Source organism: Sminthopsis crassicaudata, chromosome 3, assembly GCF_048593235.1.
Source record: "Sminthopsis crassicaudata isolate SCR6 chromosome 3, ASM4859323v1, whole genome shotgun sequence".
Lineage (NCBI taxonomy): Eukaryota > Metazoa > Chordata > Mammalia > Dasyuromorphia > Dasyuridae > Sminthopsis > Sminthopsis crassicaudata.
The window spans coordinates 375,850,743-375,875,398 of NC_133619.1; the positions used below are offsets into that span (position 1 = coordinate 375,850,743).

The 24,656-nt window shown below is 32.6% G+C and overlaps 1 protein-coding gene across 1 annotated transcript in view; it reads right to left on the reverse strand.

Moving 5' to 3' along the window:
* DARS1 (aspartyl-tRNA synthetase 1) overlaps positions 1–24,656 on the reverse strand; it is a 79,850-nt gene that overhangs the window by 29,920 nt on the left and 25,274 nt on the right. Inside the window, exons 4-7 of the mRNA XM_074301929.1 lie at positions 22,010–22,112; positions 6,484–6,586; positions 1,342–1,422; positions 466–525 (exon numbers count right to left, since the gene is read on the reverse strand). Of these exons, the coding sequence (XP_074158030.1) occupies positions 466–525; positions 1,342–1,422; positions 6,484–6,586; positions 22,010–22,112 (347 nt within the window). The remainder of the gene's footprint in view (positions 1–465; positions 526–1,341; positions 1,423–6,483; positions 6,587–22,009; positions 22,113–24,656) is intronic.

Here is a 24,656-nt window from a genome sequence, read left to right on the forward strand (position 1 = left end):
TAAGTTTAAATCAATCTTTCTTGAGGTCTGGCAGTAAAAGAAGAAAAGTAGATAGTTTGCAGATGGTCAAGGGAAAGTCCTTTTAGCATCAGAGAGACATTCCTTATCAGTTATGTTCATTAGAAAATATCTGATGATTGCTTGATTTTTCCAGAACAGGTACCAACCAAAAAGAAGTGTGTACATTGCTTAGTTCTATCTAGTTTCATGTACCTTGGCCAAAAAACAAGAAAGGTACAAAAGCTATATCTGCAAATCCTATATTTCTATATTTGGGATACCACTGCTGCATTACCTTATCTATTTATAATTAAATGTTTCATCAGCTATTATCATAAAATATTTGTGCTTTTATCTACCTTTTATGTACTTCCCAGTGGATGGGGGTCACCAATCTTGACTCTCTCATGGCTTTGCCTAGTTAAAAGTTCACAATATGAAGAAAGAAAAGAGAATGAATCTTACCCTAAGATCGATGACTCGGTTATCTAGTCTTGTATCCTGATTAACAGTAGCTCTTCCTTCCTAAAAGTAAGCCAATAAAAATTTTCTTAAAAAATTAAAAAAAAAAAAATTAAGTAGAATTATTAAAATTTTTTTATGTTATGTAAAAAATTAGAATAGAATGGCAAACATGTTTTAATGTAAGCTATTTGAACATAACAATAGCAATAATGATGATTTTCTAAGACGACTGAGATCATGCCATATCAAATGTCAAATGGAATGATAATCAATTTTTTGGGGGGAGGCACAATGATAGCAAAAGAACTTCTTTCTTCAGTATAGAGCTGGAGCCAGAAAAAGGGAGTATGATGACACTGTTATTTCTAGACTCCTAAGTTATAATTATTTCCTTTTTTATTCAACATATTGGACCCCCCTAACCAAAAGGATGGCAATATCTGGGAAGGAGGACCAGAAAAAGACTAGTGATGAAGAGGGATACGACAGGAAGAAAAATGAGAATGGAAAAAATTCAAGAGATATTAGAAAGGAGAAATGACATTGAACATGGAATTACTGTTTCTTTCTTAAAGGCCCTTTTCTGTTTCATCAAGTTATTTGCCATTCATAATGAATTTCCCTTTCTTCAATGTAGATTTTCTCCAGTGAAAACTGGGTTCCAAAGACTACACTGATCTCAATAATCCTGGTAGCATCAGGAAATTAAGAAAAGGTAGCATATGACATGAAAAAAGTTTAATTGAGATAAATACAAAATGATTTCAATGTTATATTAAAGTACTATGCTTTCAAATGCTATGCAAATCAAACGAGCTTTAATTGCTAACTAAAAATACAAGACAAGGTCAGTTATTTCAAAGACAAATTTTTCACCTCTTCACCCTCTACTTCAGGTCGAACTGCATCCTCCAGCTGTAAGGGCAGGCGGGGTTCAGCCAAACTAATCACATAAATCTGAAATTGAGAAAACACCAGAAATACAGTGAAGAAAAGAGTAATATAGCACATCATGCAGAAAACAGTCCACAGATGGTAAAATAGAAAGCACTATTTGCACAGACCTTTAACTGAAATGGGAGAAATCAAACGAAAAGTATACCAACTTTAAACTAAACACCATCATTTTTAAGGACCGATTTAGCTCAACAACAGTATTACTTTTATTCTTATTTCTATTCTTGCTTCATTTGCTTTTCCCAAGTCACCTTTTAATACATTATTTTACTATTACTACATCTTATGTTCTACACAAGGTAATAGCTATTGTCCTTTTTTCTTTTGAACCAGTCTCTGCCCTGTTCTCAATTTTTTTTTTTAAAATACTTTACTGTTGACCCACTTTTTGAAAAACAAAAACTAATCCCAAATATTTCTGGGTTGTTTTTTGTTTTTTTTAAACACACATGGTGAAACAAAAGTTCTTCTGATTAATTCAAAGAAGTATATTGTTCCAAACTTGGAATCATCAGCTTTGACACTTCAATAATAGGAATAAACAGAACACTGACAAAAGATTTCTTCTACTGTTCAGACTGGTCTAAGTATCTTACTTCAAAATGTCTGGGATTCTATAACTGGTATGCTTATGGAGTACTACTGTCCAATCTACACACAAGAATTAGGAAGTTACAGTTTTAATTTAAAAATAAACCTAACTTGGGAATCACAGAATATCAAGTCCAATGTTCCCCCAAATAAGAATGCTTTCAATCTCTTTATGTTCCTAAAAGAAAGTTATAAAGGCTTTACCTTAAGGCAAATGGGGAGAGGGAGAATAGGGAAAAATTTACCACCTCCTAAGGCAGTCCACTTTACTTTTGGATTGATAATTCTTAGGAAGTATTTTATTATATCAGGCCTAAATGCATTTCTTTGCAATTTTCCTATTGCTTTTAGTTCTGTCCTCTGAGTCAAACAGAACAAGTCTAATTCTTCGCCAAGAAATCAGTCCCCCAATAAAATTCCAAGTCCTCCCTTCTCTGTTTCTTTCAACTGATCTAATATCATATGATTTATAAGGTAATTCATCCTAGTAGTTCTCTTCTGGATCTTTCCAGGTTGTCAATGTCTTTCCTAAAAAGTGAATCTCAGAACTGAACCATAATAGTCTAGATGTGGTATGAACAGAGCAGAGTGTGAGACCAACATCTCTCTCTCTCTTTTTTTCCCTGAGGTAATTGGGGTTAAATGACTTGCCCAGGGTCATATGGCCAGAAAGTGTTATGACTGAGGCCTCCTGACTTCAGGGCTGGTGCTCTATCCACTGTGCCATCTAGATGCCCCAGACCAGACAATAATGCCTCTTTTAATACACTATAAAAGGTATTTACTTTTTTGGTAGAGTCATAATGAACCTGAATTACACAAAGCTTCAGAGTTTTTCAAGTGAAATGGTACATTAATCAAGCCACCCATAATTTAGACTTGTGAGATTGAATGAGATTTTATATCTATTAAATTTCACCAGATTAGTTTCAGCCCAACACTACTGTCAAGATATTTTTGGATTTTAACTGTCATCTAATGTGTCAGCTAATTCTTTTACCTTTGTGTCACTTATAAATTTGATGATAAGCATGTTAACTATACATTTATCTAAATAAATTGGCCAACATGTTAAATAGCACAGGGTACAGCACAAGTCCTTGGGCCATTTTACCAAGAAGTTGACATTAAACATAATTATGAGTATTCTTTGAATATGTTCATTAAACCAGTTCTGATTCAATTCTTTCAGAACAGAATGAGAGTTTGTAATTTATCTAGTAACATGATGAGGAAAAAAAAAAAAAAAAAAGGAAATAAGGTTGATCTGAGATGATTCATTCTTGCTCTTGGTGATCTGTATTTTCTTCTCTCCTGACCAAACTTTTAATAATATTCTAGAATTTTATCAGGAATGGTCTGTTTTGTCTGTCTCACAGTTTTTCAATTATCACTGACTGGCTAAGCAATCAAATCTGTCACTTCTTTCAGTACTCCTTAATGCAGCGCACCTAAGCCAGGTATTCTTCTTACTATTTTCCCTAAGGATCTTGTTTCAACTCTCCATTAGACATGCATTTTTTTCTGTCCTTTACTGTTCAAAGACCATTCTCCTTGGCAGACTGAATGGGAAAAAAATCCAGCAGTTCTGTTATTTTATCTTTCATCGTAATAACCACTGTAACATGACTTAAGAAAATTTTCTTGCAGTCCTTAGCTTTTCTTATCATTTTAATGTTCTTAATACTACTCTTAAAGTTATGCCATGATTTTATTTTCAATCTCTCTCAGTCATTCCATTCCTAGTGATTCTCTCTCAATCTCTCTTTTTTTTTGGCTGAGGCAATTGGGGTTAAATGACTTGCTTAGGAAGTGTTAAAGTCTGAGATCAAATTTCAACTCAGGACCTCCTGACTTCAGGGCTGGTGCTCTGTCCACTGAGCCACCTAGCTGCCCTGTGATTTTCTTTTAAACTGGTGGATTAATTCTTTTGAGTGCGTCCACATCAGTCTGTGTGCCAATTTCCTTTTCCTCCTCTCTGAAACAGCTTTTTTTGTGTCTTCATAACTGCATCCTGAGTTTCCCTAAAGCTCCTAAACAGAATTATTCCTGTTGAATTTTAATCTTTGAGATCTTATCCATCTCCATTTTCTGAATCCTTTCAAATCTGTTTTTCCAAAGAATAATAGCTGGCTTTTCTCTCCTCTAAGAGAAAAGGGAAGGGTCATTCTCCCCCAAGGTTAAAATCACTTTCTCTTTGTTGGTAAAGACTTAATTCATATTAGAATTGCCGCTTGTTGGTTTTGGTACCTTTGGAAGGATGAAATTATCATCAAAGTTATGGAATGATTAGCACCTATACTTTTCATAGAGGATTCCAGCACGTCTAGAGTAACTGAAGTCTTTCATCACTACTATACCATTATCCTGTGCCAGGTTTTGATACATTTTTCAAATTCCTTATTGATTTTTTTGTAGTATATTTTCATAACAATTTTGCTTCTGTTTTTAAATTCAAATATCCTAGTTCTCCTCAGTGCCTTTATTTCCACAACCATGTTATTATTCAATGTTACTCTCTCCCATCCTTTTATCTATCTTGTTCCTTCTGAATGATAAAATCTTCTAAAAAGATATTTCAATCAAGATTCTATCCCACAATATTTCAGTAACACCAAATGGTATTAATTCTCCCCCTGTAGTTCAGTTTCTTGATATTTTGCTCATTTGTGTATAGATTTCTTATGCTATAGGTTTTATTATTTAGTTTAGGTTTTGGATTTTTTTTTTTTGGTATCCTAGTGGATAGAAATACTTTCACTGAATTTCCAGCAATAGAAATAATTTATTTCAAATGCCTAATATATAGAAATTCATGTTTTATAAGTGCTTTGCAATAACTTTACAAGGCATTCTTTTATCACTTTTTAATGTCTTGTTATGGTACATCACTAATGTTAAAGTAATCTGATTTTCTTCAAGATCATATCAACTCAGTGTAAACCTTGATAAAGTTCAATACCTAGAGAGCTAAAAAGTTTTCTAAGTGTATAACTGATGATATTCTGGGTAATTGTATAAGGATTAAGCCAAGCTAACTTCAGAAAGGCTTATTATCAAGTGCATGATTATGGTCATAGAAACCAAATCATCTCTTCTGCAACTGTGTTCTGTATAATAGAGTGTGTATCAAATGGATGAAATCCTACACCATGAAATTCTGTATGTTAGGTAAACCTACATTTTTATAGAAATATAAATGTTACAACATGAAAATATACTATATTTTTTGTAATTGTTTTATAAAAGCACTATAGAAAACAAAAAGCTTATTTTCTAAGCTTATGTTTTGAAAACATTAAATATGACAAATATATTGTTTTGGGAAGGTGGGATATCTTGGACTAGATATGTAGACATGCATTAGATCCCTTCTTTATCTCAATGATTAATTTACAATTTATTCAATTATAAATTTAGAAAATGAAATGAGATTTAAATAAATAAAAGGAGATAACTGATGAGCTAATTCTAAGTTCATACAAGCATTTAGTAGAGCAATGTATTATAATAAATTCTGATCATAGAGCCCATTCCACTGTCAAATCACCATAAATAAATGAAATTGTGTTTTGGGGATCATTAGGAGGTGAGGGAAGGATTAATTAACAAGTATTTTATTTCTAAAATGATTTTCATCTGAAAGACTCCCTACTTTAATTTTGTAGTCTTCTTGTCCATTTAATGATCCAAAAACATTGTTGTTCTTATCCAGTCATTTTTCAATTATGTCCAACTCTGTGATTCCATTTGGGGTTTGGGTTTTCATGGCAAAGATAACTCGAATGGTTTGTCATTCCCTTCTCCAAATCATTTACAGATGAGAAAAATCAGGCAAATTGGGTTAAGTAATTTATTTAGAGTCACATAGGCTAGTTAGTATCTGAGGCTAGACTTGAACTCAGTAACATGAGTTTTCCTGATTCCGGGTTCAGCATTCTATTCATTGAGCCATTTATGTGCCCCTCGAAAAAAATTAGATGACAATTAAATAATAAATTGAACTAAACTTCATCTAATAGTACAAATCATTAATCCAGAAAACCATATCACTTCTTGGGAAAGCAAAAAAACAAAAAAACTAGACTTTTCCTTTTTTTTTTTCTGTAATAAGGAAAAACTGTAGATTCATATCATTATACATTGACTCTACTAAAAACATATACTATTAATAATTTACTTAAATTTATTTCAGCGTATGACCTTATTTTTGTTTCATTAATAGCATTTTATTTTACTGGCTATTAATTTATTTTTTAGTGCACATTGCTTTATGAATCAAATTGGGAGAGAAAAATCAGAGCAAAAGGGAAAAACCAGAGGAGAGAGAAAAATATATATCCAATTACATATAAAGATAATTTTCAACATTTATTTTTCTAAGATTCTAAATTCCAATTTTTTTCTCCCTCTCTCTCAAAACATTCCCTCCCCTACAACCTTATTAAAAACAAAACCAAAAACCATTACCCTTTGAACGTGAAGCTCAACATCTTGCTGTGTACAGCTTCCAATTTTCTGATTCACTTTCCTCACAACACCTTCTACATCCACGATGCTCTCTTTGTTGATGCTGTTAATAAAATAGTTAACTTTAAATTTTTATCAGGTGTCAGTACTCATTTGGAAGCCTACTATTAAAAAAAAAAGTATTTAAAAGGATGTAGTATTATACAGAATATTTCAGATAGTCTATTAACCTACTTAAAATAAGTCATTACATAGTTCGTTGGACAGATAATTTCACAGATATCATAATTTAATGACTAAGATATCATTAATCATTTTAATAACTTAATTGATTGATTAGTTAAATTAACAATTTAAGTTTATTGACTGCAAGATAAGAACACCAGGGAAAAAACCCTAAAAAAATTTTTTAATCAAGATCTTATCCCGTAATATCTCAGTAGTACCAAATAGCATCAATTTTCCCTCTTTAATTCACCTTATTGACACTTTGCTCATCTGTGTATAGATTTCTTATGCCATAGATTTTATTACTGGAATTTTTTTTTTTTGTCTCCTCTGAATTTTTCATTTAGATTTTGTTTTTTTTTAAATCCTAGGTGGATAGAAATACTTTCACTGGTACTTCCAGTTTAAAGAATGGCTATGCTGGTGCTACATGGTTAATTTTCTATAGTTTTCACTTCTTGAGGTTCTGGAAGAAGAAAAAAGTAAGAGTGTAGGAAGCTCTATTTTTAAGTCCAGCTGTGTGTCCTGTCTTGCCTTTTTTTTCTGATTCTGTTTTCTCCTGTAGCAATCTTCTGTAATACAGAATGCTGTCCACAGCAGCATGGATCTTAATAGCACTGGGGATGGTGGTAGTGAAGAACCGTGTTGGATTTTGTTGCAAAAGCCCATGTGTTGAGTCCTTAATCAACTTGAGTTGAACTTCTTTAGTCACAGTTGTTCTATCAACTCCTATACTCATTCTAAGAATCTAAAACATACATGGTGAAGTTCCCTCATATTTATTTTCTCTTCCTCAAAGCATTCAATTTCTATGATATACTTTTGTACTCCAGCTATATGCTACACAAAGGGATAGTCATATCACTCTTGCCACTATCTATGAGTATTCTACTTCCTACTTTTTGGCCTTATTATACTCTCCAATCCTCTAGTACTTTTCAGCAATGACAATTGCAAAACCTTTTGTTTCAACTTTTCCCCTCCTTTCTCCCACCTCTTCCCCCAGATGGCAGGTTGACCAATACATGTTAAATATGTTAAAAGTAGAAGTTAAATACAATATATGTATACATGTCCAAACAGTTATTTTGCTGTACAAAAAGAATTGGACTTTGAAACAGTATACAATTAGCCTGTGAAGGAAATCAAAAATGTATAGCCTTCCTTCTTTGTAGAGGATACCTGGGAATTCTCAGGATGGAATACTACATATGCTAAAAGATGTGGCAGTTATTTTGCTATTCTATACCACCCTTCCTGCTAACCCTTGCTCCTCCCCCTTAACTCTTTGTTGTAAGTAATGGAATGCATGACAGGGGAAGAGTGAGGGATAATGTGTTTATGTATGCACACACACATGCATACATGAAAAGATAAATAATATTAAAAACAAAAACTAGCAATAAAAAATTAACTATTACATTAAGATGAAATTAGTAATCTAAGAGATACCATATTTAAAAGTCAATCTTAAGATTTTGAAATGAACACAACTTTAAGAATACCAAAGGACCAAGAGCTCTATCAAATGACCCAGAACATTTTTTCCTTTATAAGGCAAAGAATATAAAGATAGTGGGATGGAAATTTTTATTTCAAGTAAAATTATGTCAATTATTTTTTAGTGTTAAGATGGCCAACTAATAGAATATTGAATTTAAAAGGATAGATTTAGAGACAAAGGAAAACAACAAAAAAAGTAATATAAGCAATCATTCATTACACATAAGTGAGAAATACTTGTGACTTCAGTTTTTAAAACTAACCCTATTTTAATCACTGACTACAGCAATTAATACAAAAAAGATAAAGAAACCCAAACTAAGGGGAAAATGACTAGTAAATTCTGACTGTCAGAACCAAAAAAAGTCTCTTTATTTTAGAGAATTATTCTGGAAAAAACCCCAAACCAAAACAAAGATATTTGAAACTTTTTGACAAAGAAAAATAAAATAGAACTTTGATACTTCAACAAGAACTGTCAAAAAATGTTGATGTAAGATAATAACAGAAACAGAAATTTGGAAAGAGAATTCTGTTTCTTATTCTCACACAACTTTCACCTAAATATCCAAACCATTTTTTGGAAAATGTGGATAAGCATTCTATTCTTTAAAGATTCCACCTGAATCATATTATTTCTACTCAGTAATCTAATTAGTTGCTTCATATTTATATGCTTACTCTAATTACGTAAAAGTAGACCTTTCAAAAAATTTGATCAAATAAAGTGAAAAGAGGAGTAGAAGTGTCCAAGGAATATACTTAAATATAATTACTGAAGTATACTTTCTTATTAACATATTGTTCAATTAGATTAAGAATCATTTGGAAAAAAAATAGTTAAAAGTTGACTTTATATTGAGATTTAATGAGACTATGGAGAAATTCTCAAATACTTGAAGTTCTAAAATGATATTCTTTCTATTTGACATCAATCACGTCAATAAGGTATGCTATCCACAAATAAAAAAATACACTTAAGTCAGTGTAACCTACTTAGTATATTAAAATAATTTTACCTTTTAGATGATTTAGGAACTCTGGCTGAGAATATACACCTTAATAGTGGTTATAGTGCATGAATACAGATAGGGCCCAATAGCTTAACATATAAATGTTTTTCCCTATATTTTGATGTTTTAAATATGAAATTTATTTTTTTTTAATTTTATAATTATAATATGCATGAGTAATTTAAAAAATAACATTATCCCTTGTATTCATTTTTCCAAATTTTCCCCTCCCTACTTCCCTCCCCTAGATGACAGGTAATCCCATACTAAATATGAAATTTATATTAGCAACTGTATTTACAATGAAAGCTCTTTCAAGGTAGAAATGTTGCTATGTATACGTATTTAAAATTAACCAATACTACATATTATTGGCACTTAAAATGTTTATAACCATAACAGACCTAAGATGGAATGGAAATTTAACAGGAGCTAGAAATGGAAAATTTTCTATGATCTATTAGATCTTTCATATGAACATATTTCTAGGCTTGCTATTTTCTAAACTACAAGCCCTAACAGACTGATTAGTTGGGCCACTAAGTTGTTTCCCAAATGGCAGGTTGTTAAATATTCATCTAAAAAAGTTTATATTGGTTTAATATTTGAATCAATGAAATATACCAAAAGCAACCTTTAAGTCAAGAAAAGAGCTTCACATTGTAGAAGAAACTAGTTACCCCTTCTACATTGTGAGAGTTTAAGGGCATGGAGACCCCCCTCATCTGGAAAATCTGTGTAAAACTTTCTGGCCTTCCCTTTTTAACAGAGAAGTCTGAATTTTGTTCTTTTTCTTTTACAAGATCTTTAGAATATCTTATTATAAAATCTGGGTGAAGCATTCTCTCATAAGCTCTGTATTGTCTATTGGGCTTCATGTATCATCTGTAGCTTCCATAAATTCCTATTTCATTTCTTACAGTGACTTGTGATAAAACGAGATGGGGAAAGTCATGATATGGAAGTAATAACTGTACTATCTCCTAGAAATACTTTCCCTTCCTAATAGAGAAGCACTGGGGAGAACAGAATTTAATATATATGAATGTAATGCTTCTTATTCTTTTCATTCATATCTGTATTTATTTGTCTTACCATAGAGTAGGATTACCAGTATTTTAACTCTGCCAGGTTATTTTGCATCATTATTTTAGACAACAATTTTTAAGACTGTATTTGATCTTTGTGTATATTTATAGATGTAAATGACTACCATTATAAAGGACTTAATTTGATTATTCAGAGACAGAAAAACTTCTTTTTGATCTCTAAATTTTTAACCTTTCCCATCCAGAAACCAAACAGTTTGGGATCATTTTTGCTTGCCTAACAAGCTAGATGCTTCAGAATGATTTCCTTGGGTTTATGCTCAAGAAAGAAGACTCTAAGAATGTTAAAACTTTAAGTCCCCAATCCCAATGGTCTGTTTTTAAGTAGTCCTCAATGAAGTCTCTAACAATTACTATAATTTATTTCTACTCTGCTCTATATAGCTGTGACTTTGAGATCTATTTTCTTCATAATTATTTTAAAGTTCCCATGGATTCAACTATCATCTTTATGCAGATAACTTCTAGACTTATCAATTAAATATCACAGCAGGCCACTACAGTCAATAAGCAAATTCATTACAAAAGAAGAGTTCTAAACAAAACAGCTTTTTCTAAGTCCTGGTGAAGCTATTTTGTCACCGAGGTAACAGCAAATCCTCTATAAAAAATAAGATTACATATTTAGAACTATTAAGCAATTTCAGAGTTTCTAAATCCTTTATTTTGTAGATATGAGAATGTAGAGAAAAAGGGGAAAAGATAGATAATTTACTATGCAGATAATTATATTTCCACTTTCTGTCCATTATCTTTCATGTTCCCTTCAGCCTCATCCCTCTAAAATATACGAACTGTCTAAATTAACACGAGTTAAGGTGCTTCAATGAAGATTCCTGAAATTAAATTTAATTCAATACAGAAAACATTCATTAAGTACTTACTATCAAGTTTGGAGGATGACAAGATAAAGGTAATGATATATACATAAAACTGTAATCCACTAGCAAGTATAATCAAAACACCAGAGTTTCTAGTTTTGTCACTTCCTAGCCACTATGACTATAACTTCTCCTAATCTTATTTTGCTCATCTGTAAAACGAAAACTGGATTAAAAAATTTTCAAGGAACCTTCCAGGAACATATTCTATTATTCTATAGTCTTCTTTTCATTTACAAGTCCATTACAAAAGCCTGGTATAATAAGACTATTCTTGCTCATTGAGAAGAGAAATATTAAAGTGGTTATTTAATCAAAATTTATCATAAAATACTTTGGACATCGTAGGAGATTTGCTTTACAAGTAAAATTCCTTTAAATATAAATTTAAAAATCACATTCCTAGCATTCAGAAGAATGGAATTAATAAGATCTGTACACAGACAGCAAATACACTTTTGGTGTTGCTTTGGCATTCCATGCAAAGGAACCAGTAAGATCAAAGTAGAAGACCAAAGTCATATCTATTTGGGGTAATAATGAAGCATACAATTTGACAGAAGCACTGTATACAGTATGTGAAGGGAGAAAATATGAATATCAGACTGGAAGACCTTCAAAGGTTAGAGTTTGAATGTTATTTATCAGAGAGCTGAAAGTCACTTAAATGTTGAAGAATTTGTACCAAGAACAATTCTGGGTATATGGAAGAAAAACATGTCAAAAATTACCTGCTCTCATCAGACTCATCTAGGGCAATGGTTGCAGCTTGTATAGTGACTTAGAAAAGTGCAAATTAATACTATGTCTATATTGCATTTTTATTTATTTGGTTAAATATTTCCCAGGAGTAATGCAGCTGTATGACCCTAACTCATATCATAGTTTAAGAAGAACATTAGTAAGTTGGAAAGTGCCCAGAAATAAGGGTTAAGCAAGATGATAAAAACCTTTAGTTTATGATCAATTGAAGGAACTATGCATCTTCAGCCTACAGAAGAGAACATTGAAAATTATCTTTAAGAATCTAAAGGGCTATCTTATGTGGAGGAGAGATCATTCCTGCTTTGTATGGTCCTACAGGAGAGAACCAAGTAAAATGAAAGGAGGATAGGTTGGAGCCAGACTGTGAAGAGCTTTACTAATTAATCACAAAATCCTATTCTTGTCGGAGGGAGATAGACAGTGTTTAGAGCTGACCAATTGATTCCTCTTCTCCATCAACTCCAACCATAGAGTACCTATTGACTCTAGGATAAAGTATCAACTTTTGTGATTAGTTAGTAATGCTCTTCACAATCTGGCTCCAACCTATCTTTGCAGCCTCACTGAACATTACTCCCCTTCATATCCAAAAATAGGTTCTGAATAACTGCTTAGTGAATGGATATAATTTGCCCTTCAGGTTATGGTAAAAAGAGAGATGGACAAGATATATAAAAAAGGAAATTGCGAATACCACCATTCAAGTACTTTTATTATAATAAAAAATTCAGCAAAGAAAAGCAAGGCCAAAGATCACAACAAAATTGCTATGTTCTGCATTATTATTTAATTTAAAATGAAGCTTAAAAACAAATTTATCTAATAGTTTAGTCTGAAAAACCTTCTAAAAGTTAAGTTGTATTACTGGTTTTTGACAACTGAATTATAGATGAAGACTTGTCATACCAAGCCTTGGATAGTAAGTTTATAAAACACACAATAACTATTTCTAAAATAATGGGAAGGAGGGGGAATTTTACAAAATATTCACACTAAAGTGTAAGTGGTAGTGGCAATGGATATATTCCTTAAAAAAAAAATCCTTTTAGGAATATTCAGGACTAACAGAAATTAATAACATTAACTTTTTACATAATGTACTTGTTAGGAGCTTGGGGAGTATGTGCAATAGATATACAAAGATGTAGAAGCAGGAACTCAAATAGGAACAAAGAAAACTGATGGGAGAATATTTGTTGTTACTGATCCTATGTGGGCTAATTAATTGTCATATGAAGGAAAACAAAGCTGATCTATCATAAAACTTGATCAACTATCTTAAAAATGACATTAAATGTATACTACAAAACAATGGGTGGAGAATCACCAATGCTGGGAGAAAAAAAAAAAACCCAATTCATGGTGAATATGACTATTATTATGATAGTAATATTCTCTTAAGGACATTTTTAAAAAATTTAAACTCCATTATATGTAATGGACTATATGTGGATTTAAGGACTTCATTTTATATTATATAATAACATTATATATGAGCTTAAGTACTTTAAAATGTTTTTCTAATCATACTCATTTTTTGGGGGGGGAAGGGGGAGACAGTAAGGAAATTGGAGTTAAGTGACTTGCCCAGGAAGTGTTAAATGTCTAAGGCTAGATTTGAACTCATAATCTCCTGACTCTAAGACTGACTCTACCCATGGTACCATCTAGCTGACCCTTCAATAAATTTTTAAATCCATATAAAGACAATATTATTATTTTTACTGATGGCATCCCACAAATGTTTGTTATTAATGCTGGTAAAGGGGTGGGAGTCTGAAACTAAAATATTTTTTGGATTCCATTAATATTTTCCATAATTGTTCCTATATCCAATTATTGCAGAAGACAGAGTCATAGTAGTGTTTTTTTTTTCTGTCATACATGTAGCTACATTTACTAAAACAAAAATAGATGCTAAAATTATTGCTTAACATTAACAAAATGGTTAGCAAATTAAATGGAATTTGGCAATGGACTTTTAAATCTAATCTATGCACTCTCATGTTTTTTCAGGAAAAAAAAAGCAAATCTGTCAAACAGATTTTTGTTCTTGTAAAAACATACAAATATATTCTATTAAACATTAGTGGTTCAGAACCAAAATATTAAAAATATTAATTTATCTGTAATAATCCACTTTCAAATAAAAGAATTCTTTAAAAAGAACTGACAAGAGGCAGCTAGATGGCCCAGTGGAATCAGGAACACCTGAATTCAAATTAGGCTTCAGACACTTAATACATCTTAGTTGTGTGATCCTGGGTAAGTCCCTTAATGCCAATTGTCATAAAAAAGAAAAAAAAAAAAAAGAAAGAAAGAAAAAGAGAGAGAGAGAGAGAGAGAGAGAGAGAGAGAGAGAGAGAGAGAGAGAGAGAGAGAGAGAGAGAGAGAGAGAGAGAAAGAGAAAGAAAGGGAGGGAGGGAGGGAGGAAGGAAGGAAGGAAGGAAGGAAGGAAGGAAGGAAGGAAGGAAGGAAGGAAGGAAGGAAGGAAGGAAGGAAGGAAGGAAGGAAGGAAGGAAGGAAGGAAGGAAGGAAGGAAGAAAGGGCAAAGCTGTAGGGGTTAGAAATGGATTTGACTTAAGGTAACCGAGATACCACTACACATCTGTCAGATTGGCTAAGATGACAGGAAAAGATAATGGCGAATGTTAGAGATGTGGGAAAACTAGGACACTGATGCCTTGTTAGGGGAACTGTGAACAGATCCAACCATTCTGGAGAGCAATTTGGAACTATGCTCAAAAATGTGCATACCCTTTGATCCAGCAGTGTTTCTATCGCGCTTATATGCCAAAGAGATCTTAAAGGAGGGAAGAAAGTGGCAAGAAACTGGAAACTGAATGGATGCCCATCAATTGGAGAATGGCTAAATAAATTATGGCGTATGAATGTTATGGAATATTATTGTTCTGTAAGAAATGACTGGATGATTTCAGAGAGGCCTGGAGAGACTTACATGAACTGATACTAAGTGAAATGAGAAGAACCAGGAGATCATTATACATGGTAACAGCCATACAATGATCAATTCTGATGGAGGTGGCTCTCTTCAACAATGAGATGATTGAGGCCAGTTCCAATTATTATTAGAAAGGAAAGGAAAATTTGGAACAGAAGGCTTTGCAAAGGGTCTATGCTGGAAAATTACCCATGCATGTTTTGTAAATAAAAAGCTTTATTAAAAAAAGGGGGGAAAAACAAAAACAACAACAAAAGAAATGGATTTGATTCACAAAGATGCTGTAAATGACTGATTTGCCAAATCAACAAAAGTACTTCAATAAATGAAGATTTTATGAACAATCCAGTAAATCAAAAGCTCAGTGGTTTGAATTAAAACATCAGATTCTGTGTTCTTTCTCATTAGAAGCTAAGAAATAGTGAAAAAACCTGTATGCTAATACATTTAGACCACAATAAGTTATGAAAGTTCTTGTTTTTTGTGTGTTAATGCTAAAAAGAGGAACTTCTACCAATACTATGTAAATACAATACAGGCTGCCCCAAAGCTCTTATTTAAATTTTTTAAGCTTTTATAGTATAAAACTGTACTATATATTCAGACAGACAGACAGACAGACAGACAGACACACACACACACACACACACACAGAAAATTCTCTATATATGAACAAAAATTATTAATTGTACCTAGTTGCAAAACACTGTGCCAGGCACTGGAAACACAAAGAGAAAAATAAGAGTCCTTGCTGTCAAGGAGTTCATATTGTAAGAGGGGTAAAGGTTTCAGTTATAAGTCATATGGAAAGGTCCCATGGTCCCTAAGGTACAGGGGCAAAGCAGATGGTAATGCATCTTTGTTAAATGTTATTTACATTGAAAAGACCATATCAAATTTCAATGCTGAATCATTTGACAGTGCCAAGGACTTCAGTGGAAAGACCTTTCCTTTCTTCAGCAGTTGTTTCTGGTGAGAAGGCAGGGGCTCCAACACCTGCTGAAGTAGTTATCAAGTCAAGTTTCTACAAGAGTTTATTTGTAGGATATTGGCTTAGAAGAGCTAAGCTGAAAGTAGGGCTAGTGGTTAGTATTAAATTCAAATCGGGATTCAGGTCTGTCCAAATAATCCTTATGAACAAGATTTATATAGAACCAGTTCTTCAAAGATGGAGTGATCTTAGAGATGAGCAAATCCAACTACTAATCTTTACAGAAAACAACAAGACCCAGGAAAGCTACATGATTACTTTCTATGACACAGCAAAGACATAATAAAACTTGGGGGAATAGAACACAATTGTAAATCAATTTAGTGATTTTTCTGCTTTTTTTGCACATTCTTCTCTCTGCATGAACTACTTTAACACACCTGCGGTAAAGGCAGAGCTTCTCAGGAATACTACTACTTCACTAACACCAATTAAGGAGTCAGGGGACAAATCTGACCTTACTTTACCCTATAAAAAATGTTGTTTTGCTCTAAGCCAATGTCATGAAGCTACAGGTTTTGAGTTATGTTTCTAAGAAGCCTAAGGATTTGTAGTATTCCACATGTCTCTGATCTCTTCCTCTGCCCCCTCTGACCAATAACAAACATTTATTAGCTGTTTGCCCTGGGAGAGAGAAGTAATTGGTCTAGATAAAGACTTTAACTTATCACAATTTTCTAAAATTACAGACAGCGTATATCAGGTGAATTTCCCTTTAAAGTGTCAAAAAAAAATTTTTTTTTAACATGCTTAATAACTGGAACCAATAGTCACAGAGAATTAGTAAGCATTTATTAAGTGCCTATTATGGAATGGACACTATGCAGGCAGCAGTGGTAAAAACATAAAAATGAACCTGACTCTTCACCAAAGGAGTTGAAGAACTAAACAACTAGCTCAAATGCTACATTAAACTTGTCACACAAAATGACTCTACAGAGCTCTGTGTAACATTCAAATCTTCATTACTTTGCCACAGTTTTGCTAGGAGCTTCCTTTCTCTCACATACTCAAATTGCCCTGTGATTTTACCTCAAAAGTTCTTTCTAATGACACAGATCACAGCTCACTTATTTGTCCCCATCTTGTCCATGTCCTTTCAAAAGATCAATGCAAAAAGTCATCTAATATGCAAGGAGGTTTTTGTTTTTGTTTTGTTTTTTTGGCTCATGCTGAGGGTACTGGTAGAGTGGGCAGGCAAATAGGCAAGTGAATAGACTGTCAGGCTCGGAGTCAGGAAGACTCACCTTCCTGAGTTCAAATGTGGTCTCAGACACTAGCTGTGTGACCCTAAGTAAGTAATTTAATCCTATTTATTTTAGTTTCCTATTTGTACAATCAGCTGGAGAAGGAAATAGTAAACCACTCATATCTCTGCCAAGAAAATTCCTAATGGAGTCATGAAGACACAATTAAAACAAGTGAACAAAATGGTAGAGCACCCTAACTTTCCATCTGTTACTCTTTATTCTTGTCGAGTGACCATCTTCTCTTTCTTTACTATTTTTCTTCATACTATGTGTCTTTCCACTGTCCTGTGATATTCATCAGAGTGGTGTTCCAGGGCTTACTGCTATACAGCAACACAAGGCCTGAAAAAGATGGGCCTTTACTGTTCCCCCCCCTTTTTTTTTCTTTAATTTGAAACCAGCTTATTATCTATCTGAATCTATCTGTTCTGTACATACTTTATTGATCAAGTGCTGTATCAGATGTCCACATAGACAGATAAATGTTGAAATATGAACAACCTACAGTCCATTTTTTCTTTCCTGTGTGACTGGACAGACCCACCTTTAACTAATTACAGATCTCTTTCTGGAGATTCTGTAATATCATGGGGGATGGTGCAATTAATACTATGTTATCTGCAAATGGGAGCATTTAAAGGATCAATCAAAGAGAATCTCTCCTTAACCTGGACTCTGCATTGGATCTCCTCACAGTTACAAATGGTGCTGGAAAGCATACAACTCTGTTTCAGGCTTTGCTCAATGTTTATTATCAGAGGGTGAACAGTTAGTTTTATTTCTGTTGTTACACATTCCAAAGAATCCTGAATACTTGTAGTAATGTAAGACACCTTGTACTCCAATTTATAAAAGGGAATTTAACTATACTGAATGCTTTTTTCCAAATCGATCAATTAGCACAATGATGTTTCAAATTCTCTACACATTTCAGCCAATTGTGAGATGGAAAAGATGCAATACTATTATTGAATACCATTTGCTAAAGCCTACTTGTTCTTCATTGAGGATGCCCTTAATTCATGAATAAGGCAACTATCAAAAAAAATCTATTATAGTTGAAAAAAGTAAGTGTGTAAGTTGGTAGTGATTAATATTGGTTTCCTTTTTTGGTACTGAAAGCACAAGATTATTTTCCTTCTAGCTACTGCTGTCTTCTTCTCCTTATAGCTTATAAATTGGTCCCTCAATGCTTTCATAATTCTCTATCACCTCTAAACAAAAACTACTTTTCTATAATTGAAGCAATTTGGCTGCCTTTTCCAATTCTTTTTTTTTTTTTAAAGTGTGATTTCTAGTTCCTTTTTAAGCACCTTAGACACTGTCATGTTGGGATATATAATAAAGTTACTATCCTTTATGGAGAAAAAAATTTCTTTTAATAGTTTTTGCACTACTTTCCATTTTTCTTCAGTTTGTAATTACTGTCTTTCCATTATTATCCTTGAATGCCCTTTTGCTCTTTTTTGCCTTGACCCACCAAAACTATTTTTAACTACTTTGTATTTATTCTCTTTATGCTTATTCTCTGTATTTATATACATGCTTGTTGTTTTCCATTAGAATGTTAAGCTTCCTTTAAATTGCCATCATTTCACAACTTGTACTGCATACCTGGTGCCTAAATGCCTGTTCACATAAGTCTAAAATACCCTCCAATATGTTATTGTATAAAACAAATACAAAATTACTAAAAAACTATTTTAAAAGGTTTATCCTTAAACATAAAAATCAAGCTGCAAATGCACTATTAAGGTTATACTATCTACAGTCTACATTTAAGACAAAGAATCATGGAATCCTGGACATGAAGGAACTTAAAAGATTATCTAGTTCATCTCTTGACCTTAAAACACTAACATATTTAAAACATACCAAAAAGATAATAAAAGTCTATTGAATTTGTGGGAAATACTGAAAAGTTAGGTTTCCACAGCTTATTGTAAGCTTCAAGGTAATATAAGATAATAAGTACCATGGATCAATAAGTTTTCATAAGAAACTAACTTAGTTATAAAATTCTGATAATAAGAGTCTAGGCTAGAAATTGGCTTAAACTTGTTAGGATCAATTTGCCCTTGGTCTTCATTGTGTTTGCTTAATAAACCTCATATGCATAGAAGCTGACACATCCCCCCATAAAATTAGGATCTTATTAACAGAACATGGGATGTATGACTAGAGAAGGAGAACATGCATAGGAGCAACATATAAGGGATGATGTAACCCAAAAGGGAATGAACCAATCCATTCTCTGGGGGGGAGAGGGGAAATGCGTTGAATTAACTATATAAGGCTTCTCTTGATTCTATACTCAGTGTTCCCTTTTCTTAGAAAAGAGTAGAGCTTGCTTTTGGCCAGAAATACCCAATTCCTCTGGACTCCCTATAATAAACTTTCCTTGACATTTGAATTTCAGTGTCAAATGTGTGTCTAACAAATTGTGAAAGACCACTAGAGAAACAACTACTGTAGTCTAATAGGTCATGCCAATGTTTAATAATAAAAATCATTCTTAGAAAATTTTTTTCTATATATAAATTCCTTATGCTACAATTTAGAATAATTTTTAATAAGGGTTTTAATAACATTTTAAATGATTTTTACATCTTGAACTAAGCATTTAAAAAACTATCAGGCTATATGCTAAAACTTTTCTAAATGGCTCAAATTCATTGTAGATGCTTAATCAAATCCCTTGTAGAGTTAATGAACATTTTATTAAATTAGCTTTGTATATGTGAACACATACATTTTAATGAATTTAAAAAGTATCATGTGGCATGACTACCTAATTTATATTTCACAAACAGTAAAATGACTTTCAAAGTAATGTTAAGATTTTTGAATGTATTTTCTTAATTCATCTTCAAACCACAATGTTTTCTGTGGGAATGAATTACTAAAATTAATGATCTGCATCATTTCACATATTTAACTGATATCATATTGCTTGCTTTTCAAAGGGTGAGAGGACTGGAAGGGAGAAAGAGAATTTGGAATTCAAGATTTTAAAAAAATGAACACTAAAAATAAATTAAAAAAAATTTTTTTTGGGGGGGGGAGAATGAAAATCAAGGGAACAGCTTGTTTTTTTGTTTTTTTTGGTTTTGTTTTGTTTAAAAAAGATCTTTTGGGAAACATTTCTTTTTCACCACTTTTGCAACAGATAAGAAGACTAACCCAAGTTCTGTGCTATTTCAAATATAGATAAATTAATTAATTGGTTCCTTTCCCCATTATTTTTCTAAGTAATGAATTCAAGTTAAGAAAAAGACATACATGCATGTATATACACATATGCACACAATAAAATATATTCATGCATATAAGCGCTTATATATATATTTTTTTTTTTGCTTTGTTTTTTGTATATAGACTTGTGATTTTTCTGAACATACAGAATTAATGGGTGAAGAACTTCATCCCAAAGTGGATCAATATCTTTGCAACTTTGGCGTAGATTTACTGTGTCACTATGAGATTTAAATAACATCCCCAGATTCACACATCGAGTTTTTATCAGACCATACTTGAATCCAGGTCTTTCCTTATTTCTTGACTCCTGACCAGCTTTTATCTACTACTTCACACTGCTTCTTGTATGTATATTTTATATGTGTGCATCTGTGTATAAAAATGTTTATATACACATATACACAGATTTTGCTTATATAATAATTCTCCTTTTTTTAGGTGTGCTATAAATGTACAAACAATTCTACAGGATTCAAAGTATATCTATACCACACTAGTCTGTTAAGAGTGTCAAAAATCTTTTTTTTGGGGGGGTAGAATATCCAATCTAATTAAAAGATCTTTGAGTACAGAACTTTGTTCTGAGATTTAACAACAAAAACCACAATGCACAGTAAGTGCTTAATAAATGTTTGTTGTATTGAACCCATCCTCATAAGCACAAACTAGCTACAGATTAAAAAGGATACTTTCACGTGAAAAGAAAAGCATGCTGCCTGGGAGAGGGAAAAACTAAGAAAAACCCATCCACCAATATACACAAATTCTCCAACTCACCATAATGCACGGAACACATACATATGCAAGACAATGTATCTATGGTTCATAATTTACAAAAGAAATCTTTTCTTACTTGTAATCACAATTAAACAAAGCAATGAAATATGCTTCTAAATGAACTGTAGGTTAGAGGTCCTAAGTCTATAGTATGTGTGTATAAAAACGAAGGAAACTATTTCTCCACTTAAAAAAAAAAAGTGTGTGTGTACACACACACACACACATACACTCTCTCTCTCTCTCAGTTTTTTCTTCCTTTTAAAATTCTTTAGTCTTCCATGAGCTGGCAAAAGGAAATACAAACTATGATGGCAAAGATAAAACTAATGAGATCTGTAGTAGCATTTTTACTTTCTTCTAACTCAAGAAACTGACTGAAATATTTCTTCCTTTCAAAAATTTTTTTTTAAAAATTAATTTAGTTTGAAAAACCTGTTGCTCAATCACAAAGACTCAAGCTCAAAAAAAAAAAAAAAAAGCCAAATCTAAGAAAATAAAGTTATCCTGTGATGCTGAAGCTGCCAGGCTTTTTGTTAGTCTGAAAGTCAGTGTGGACTGTCTCGGGAAAGACTGCTACTTCAGCACTTCCAAATGAATTTCAAGTCTATGTTGCATTTTATCTTTTGTAAGTTTAATGTATTCAGCAATAGTGAACTGACAATTTAAATAACTACATTTTAAAACAAACGATGCATTGATGTTAATGTGTGAAAATGGTCCCAACCCCTGGGAGTCTTGGTTCCCACCATTGTTTACTCTGACAACAGGATATAATTGCTTACTTACTTGGCAGCAAATTTTACCATCTGCTTGCTTGCATGGTCTCCCACAGCCACCAGAGCCTGGACATTAAACTGCTGCTGACGTAGTACTAAGAAGCACTGCTTTCCTGAATAAAGAAATAGAAACAATGCAGGTATATTAAGATCAAACTATTTAGTCTTCTTTTTAAAATAAGGCTAAGCATAAAGAAACCTCTTCTTTACTTTTTAAAAAAGCTTTTCACTACACCATTAATAAGTAATTCAAAATATGCAAGTTATTAAAAGGAAATCTAAGAATATTCCTTGATAAAAGAAAGCAGAAGCATTAGTATCAAACACCATGTACTTTCTATATGTTTTTCCTAATTCTCCTGAGCTGTCAATACTCTCTCTCTCCAAACTACCTTGTATTTCCTGTAAATATTTTATTTGAATGGTTTACATAAGTTTAAATATATACTTATTTTCTCCTCCCAGAAAGTGTAAGCTCCTTGGGGACATGGATTATGTAATTTTTATCCCTGTATTCCTATTATCTTGCACAAAGTAGATTCTAAATACTTAGTTGATTATAGTTAGCATATCAAAATGTTATTTCTTGAATCTTCCAAAAGGATGGCAATCTTCAATTAAATATAAAAAGGCTAAAAATAGAGTCTCATTTACAGACATAATCTACTTAAATTGTTGACCACACCTGGTTAACTGGAATATTTGTACCAATTCATTACCCCAAAGGCACATTCTATGTTTTCTTATCTATACACTAAAATAATAATTTAAAAAAAAATAATTAATTGAAAAAAAAAATCATAAAATGGGAAAACACTTTGTGGCATGGACTCAAGATTAGCTCATTAACTCAAAGCCTCATTATTATCATGTGAGAAACTTTAGATACATAAAAACAATGATCATTCTTAAGAATTGCCTTGATCAAAAAGGGTACATCTATAGCAATCTAATCTTTGACAAACCCAAAGATTCCAACATTAGGGATAAAAATTCATTATTCGGAAAAAACTGTTGGGAAAACTGGAAATTAGTATGGCAGAAATTAGATATGGATCCACACTTAACACCATATACCAAGATAAGATCAAAATGGATCCATGATTTAGGCATAAAGAGGGAGATAATAAATAGATTAGAGGAACAGAGGATAATCTACCTCTCAGACTTGTGGAGGAGGAAGGAATTTATGACCAAAGGAGAACTAGAGATCATTATTGATCACAAAATAGAAGATTTTGATTACATCAAACTAAAAAGTTTCTGTACAAATAATACTAATGCAAACAAGATTAGAAGGGAAGTAACAAATTGGGAAAATATTTTTAAAAACAAAGGTTCTGACAAAGGTCTCATTTCCAAAATATATAGAGAACTGACCCTAATTTATAAGAAACCGAACCATTCTCCAATTGATAAATGGTCAAAGGATATGAACAGACAATTCTCAGAGGAAGAAATTGAAACTATATCCACTCACATGAAAGAGTGTTCCAAATCACTACTGATCAGAGAAATGCAAATTAAGACCACTCTGAGATACCACTACACACCTGTCAGATTGGCTAAGATGACAGGAACAAATAATGATAAATGTTGGAGGGGATGTGGGGAAATTGGGACACTAATACATTGCTGGTGGAGTTGTGAAAGAATCCAGCCATTCTGGAGAGCAATCTAGAATTATGCCCAAAAAGTTATCAAACTGTGCATACCCTTTGACCCAGCAGCGCTACTACTGGGATTATATCCCAAAGAAATACTAAAGAGCGGAAAGAGACATATATGTGCCAAAATGTTTGTGGCAGCTCTTTTTGTTGTAGCTAGAAACTGGAAGATGAATGGATGTCCATCAGTTGGAGAATGGTTGGGTAAATTGTGGTATATGAAGGTTATGGAATATTATTGCTCTGTAAGAAATGACCAGCAGGAGGAATACAGAGAGGCCTGGAGAGACTTAAATCAACTGATGCTGAGTGAAATGAGCAGAACCAGAAGATCACTGTACACTTCAACAACAATACTGTATGAGGATGTATTCTGATGGAGGTGGAAATCTTCAACATAAAGAAGATCCAACTCACTTCCAGTTGATCAATGATGGACAGAGGTAGCTACACCCAGAGAAGAAACACTGGGAAGTGAATGTAAATTGTTAGCACTAATATCTGTCTGCCCAGGTTGCATGTACCTTCGGATTCTAATGTTTATTGTGCAACAAGAAAATGATATTCACACACATGTATTGTACCTAGACTATATTGTAACACATGTAAAATGTATGGGATTGCCTGTCATCGGGGGGAGGGAATAGAGGGAGGGGGGGTAATTTGGAAAAATGAATACAAGGGATAATATTATAAAAAAATATATATATATAAAATTAAAAAAATTTAAAAAAAAAAAAAAAAAAAAAGAATTGCCTTGATCTCCAGACTTTAAAAAAAAAAAAAAAAAGGCAAGAAATGAAAAGAGACAGGTAAGAAGATACATTTACCCTCACCTTAATCTAATGGTTTGTGTTGAAAAACTAATACATTCCATAATCAAAGATAAAATGTTATTTATCTGGAGACCAGACTCCTGGAATTTTCAACTGTCAAGAGAATTCAGAAATGCAATCCCAAACTCTAAGACTCTGGCAACAGAATGAGATG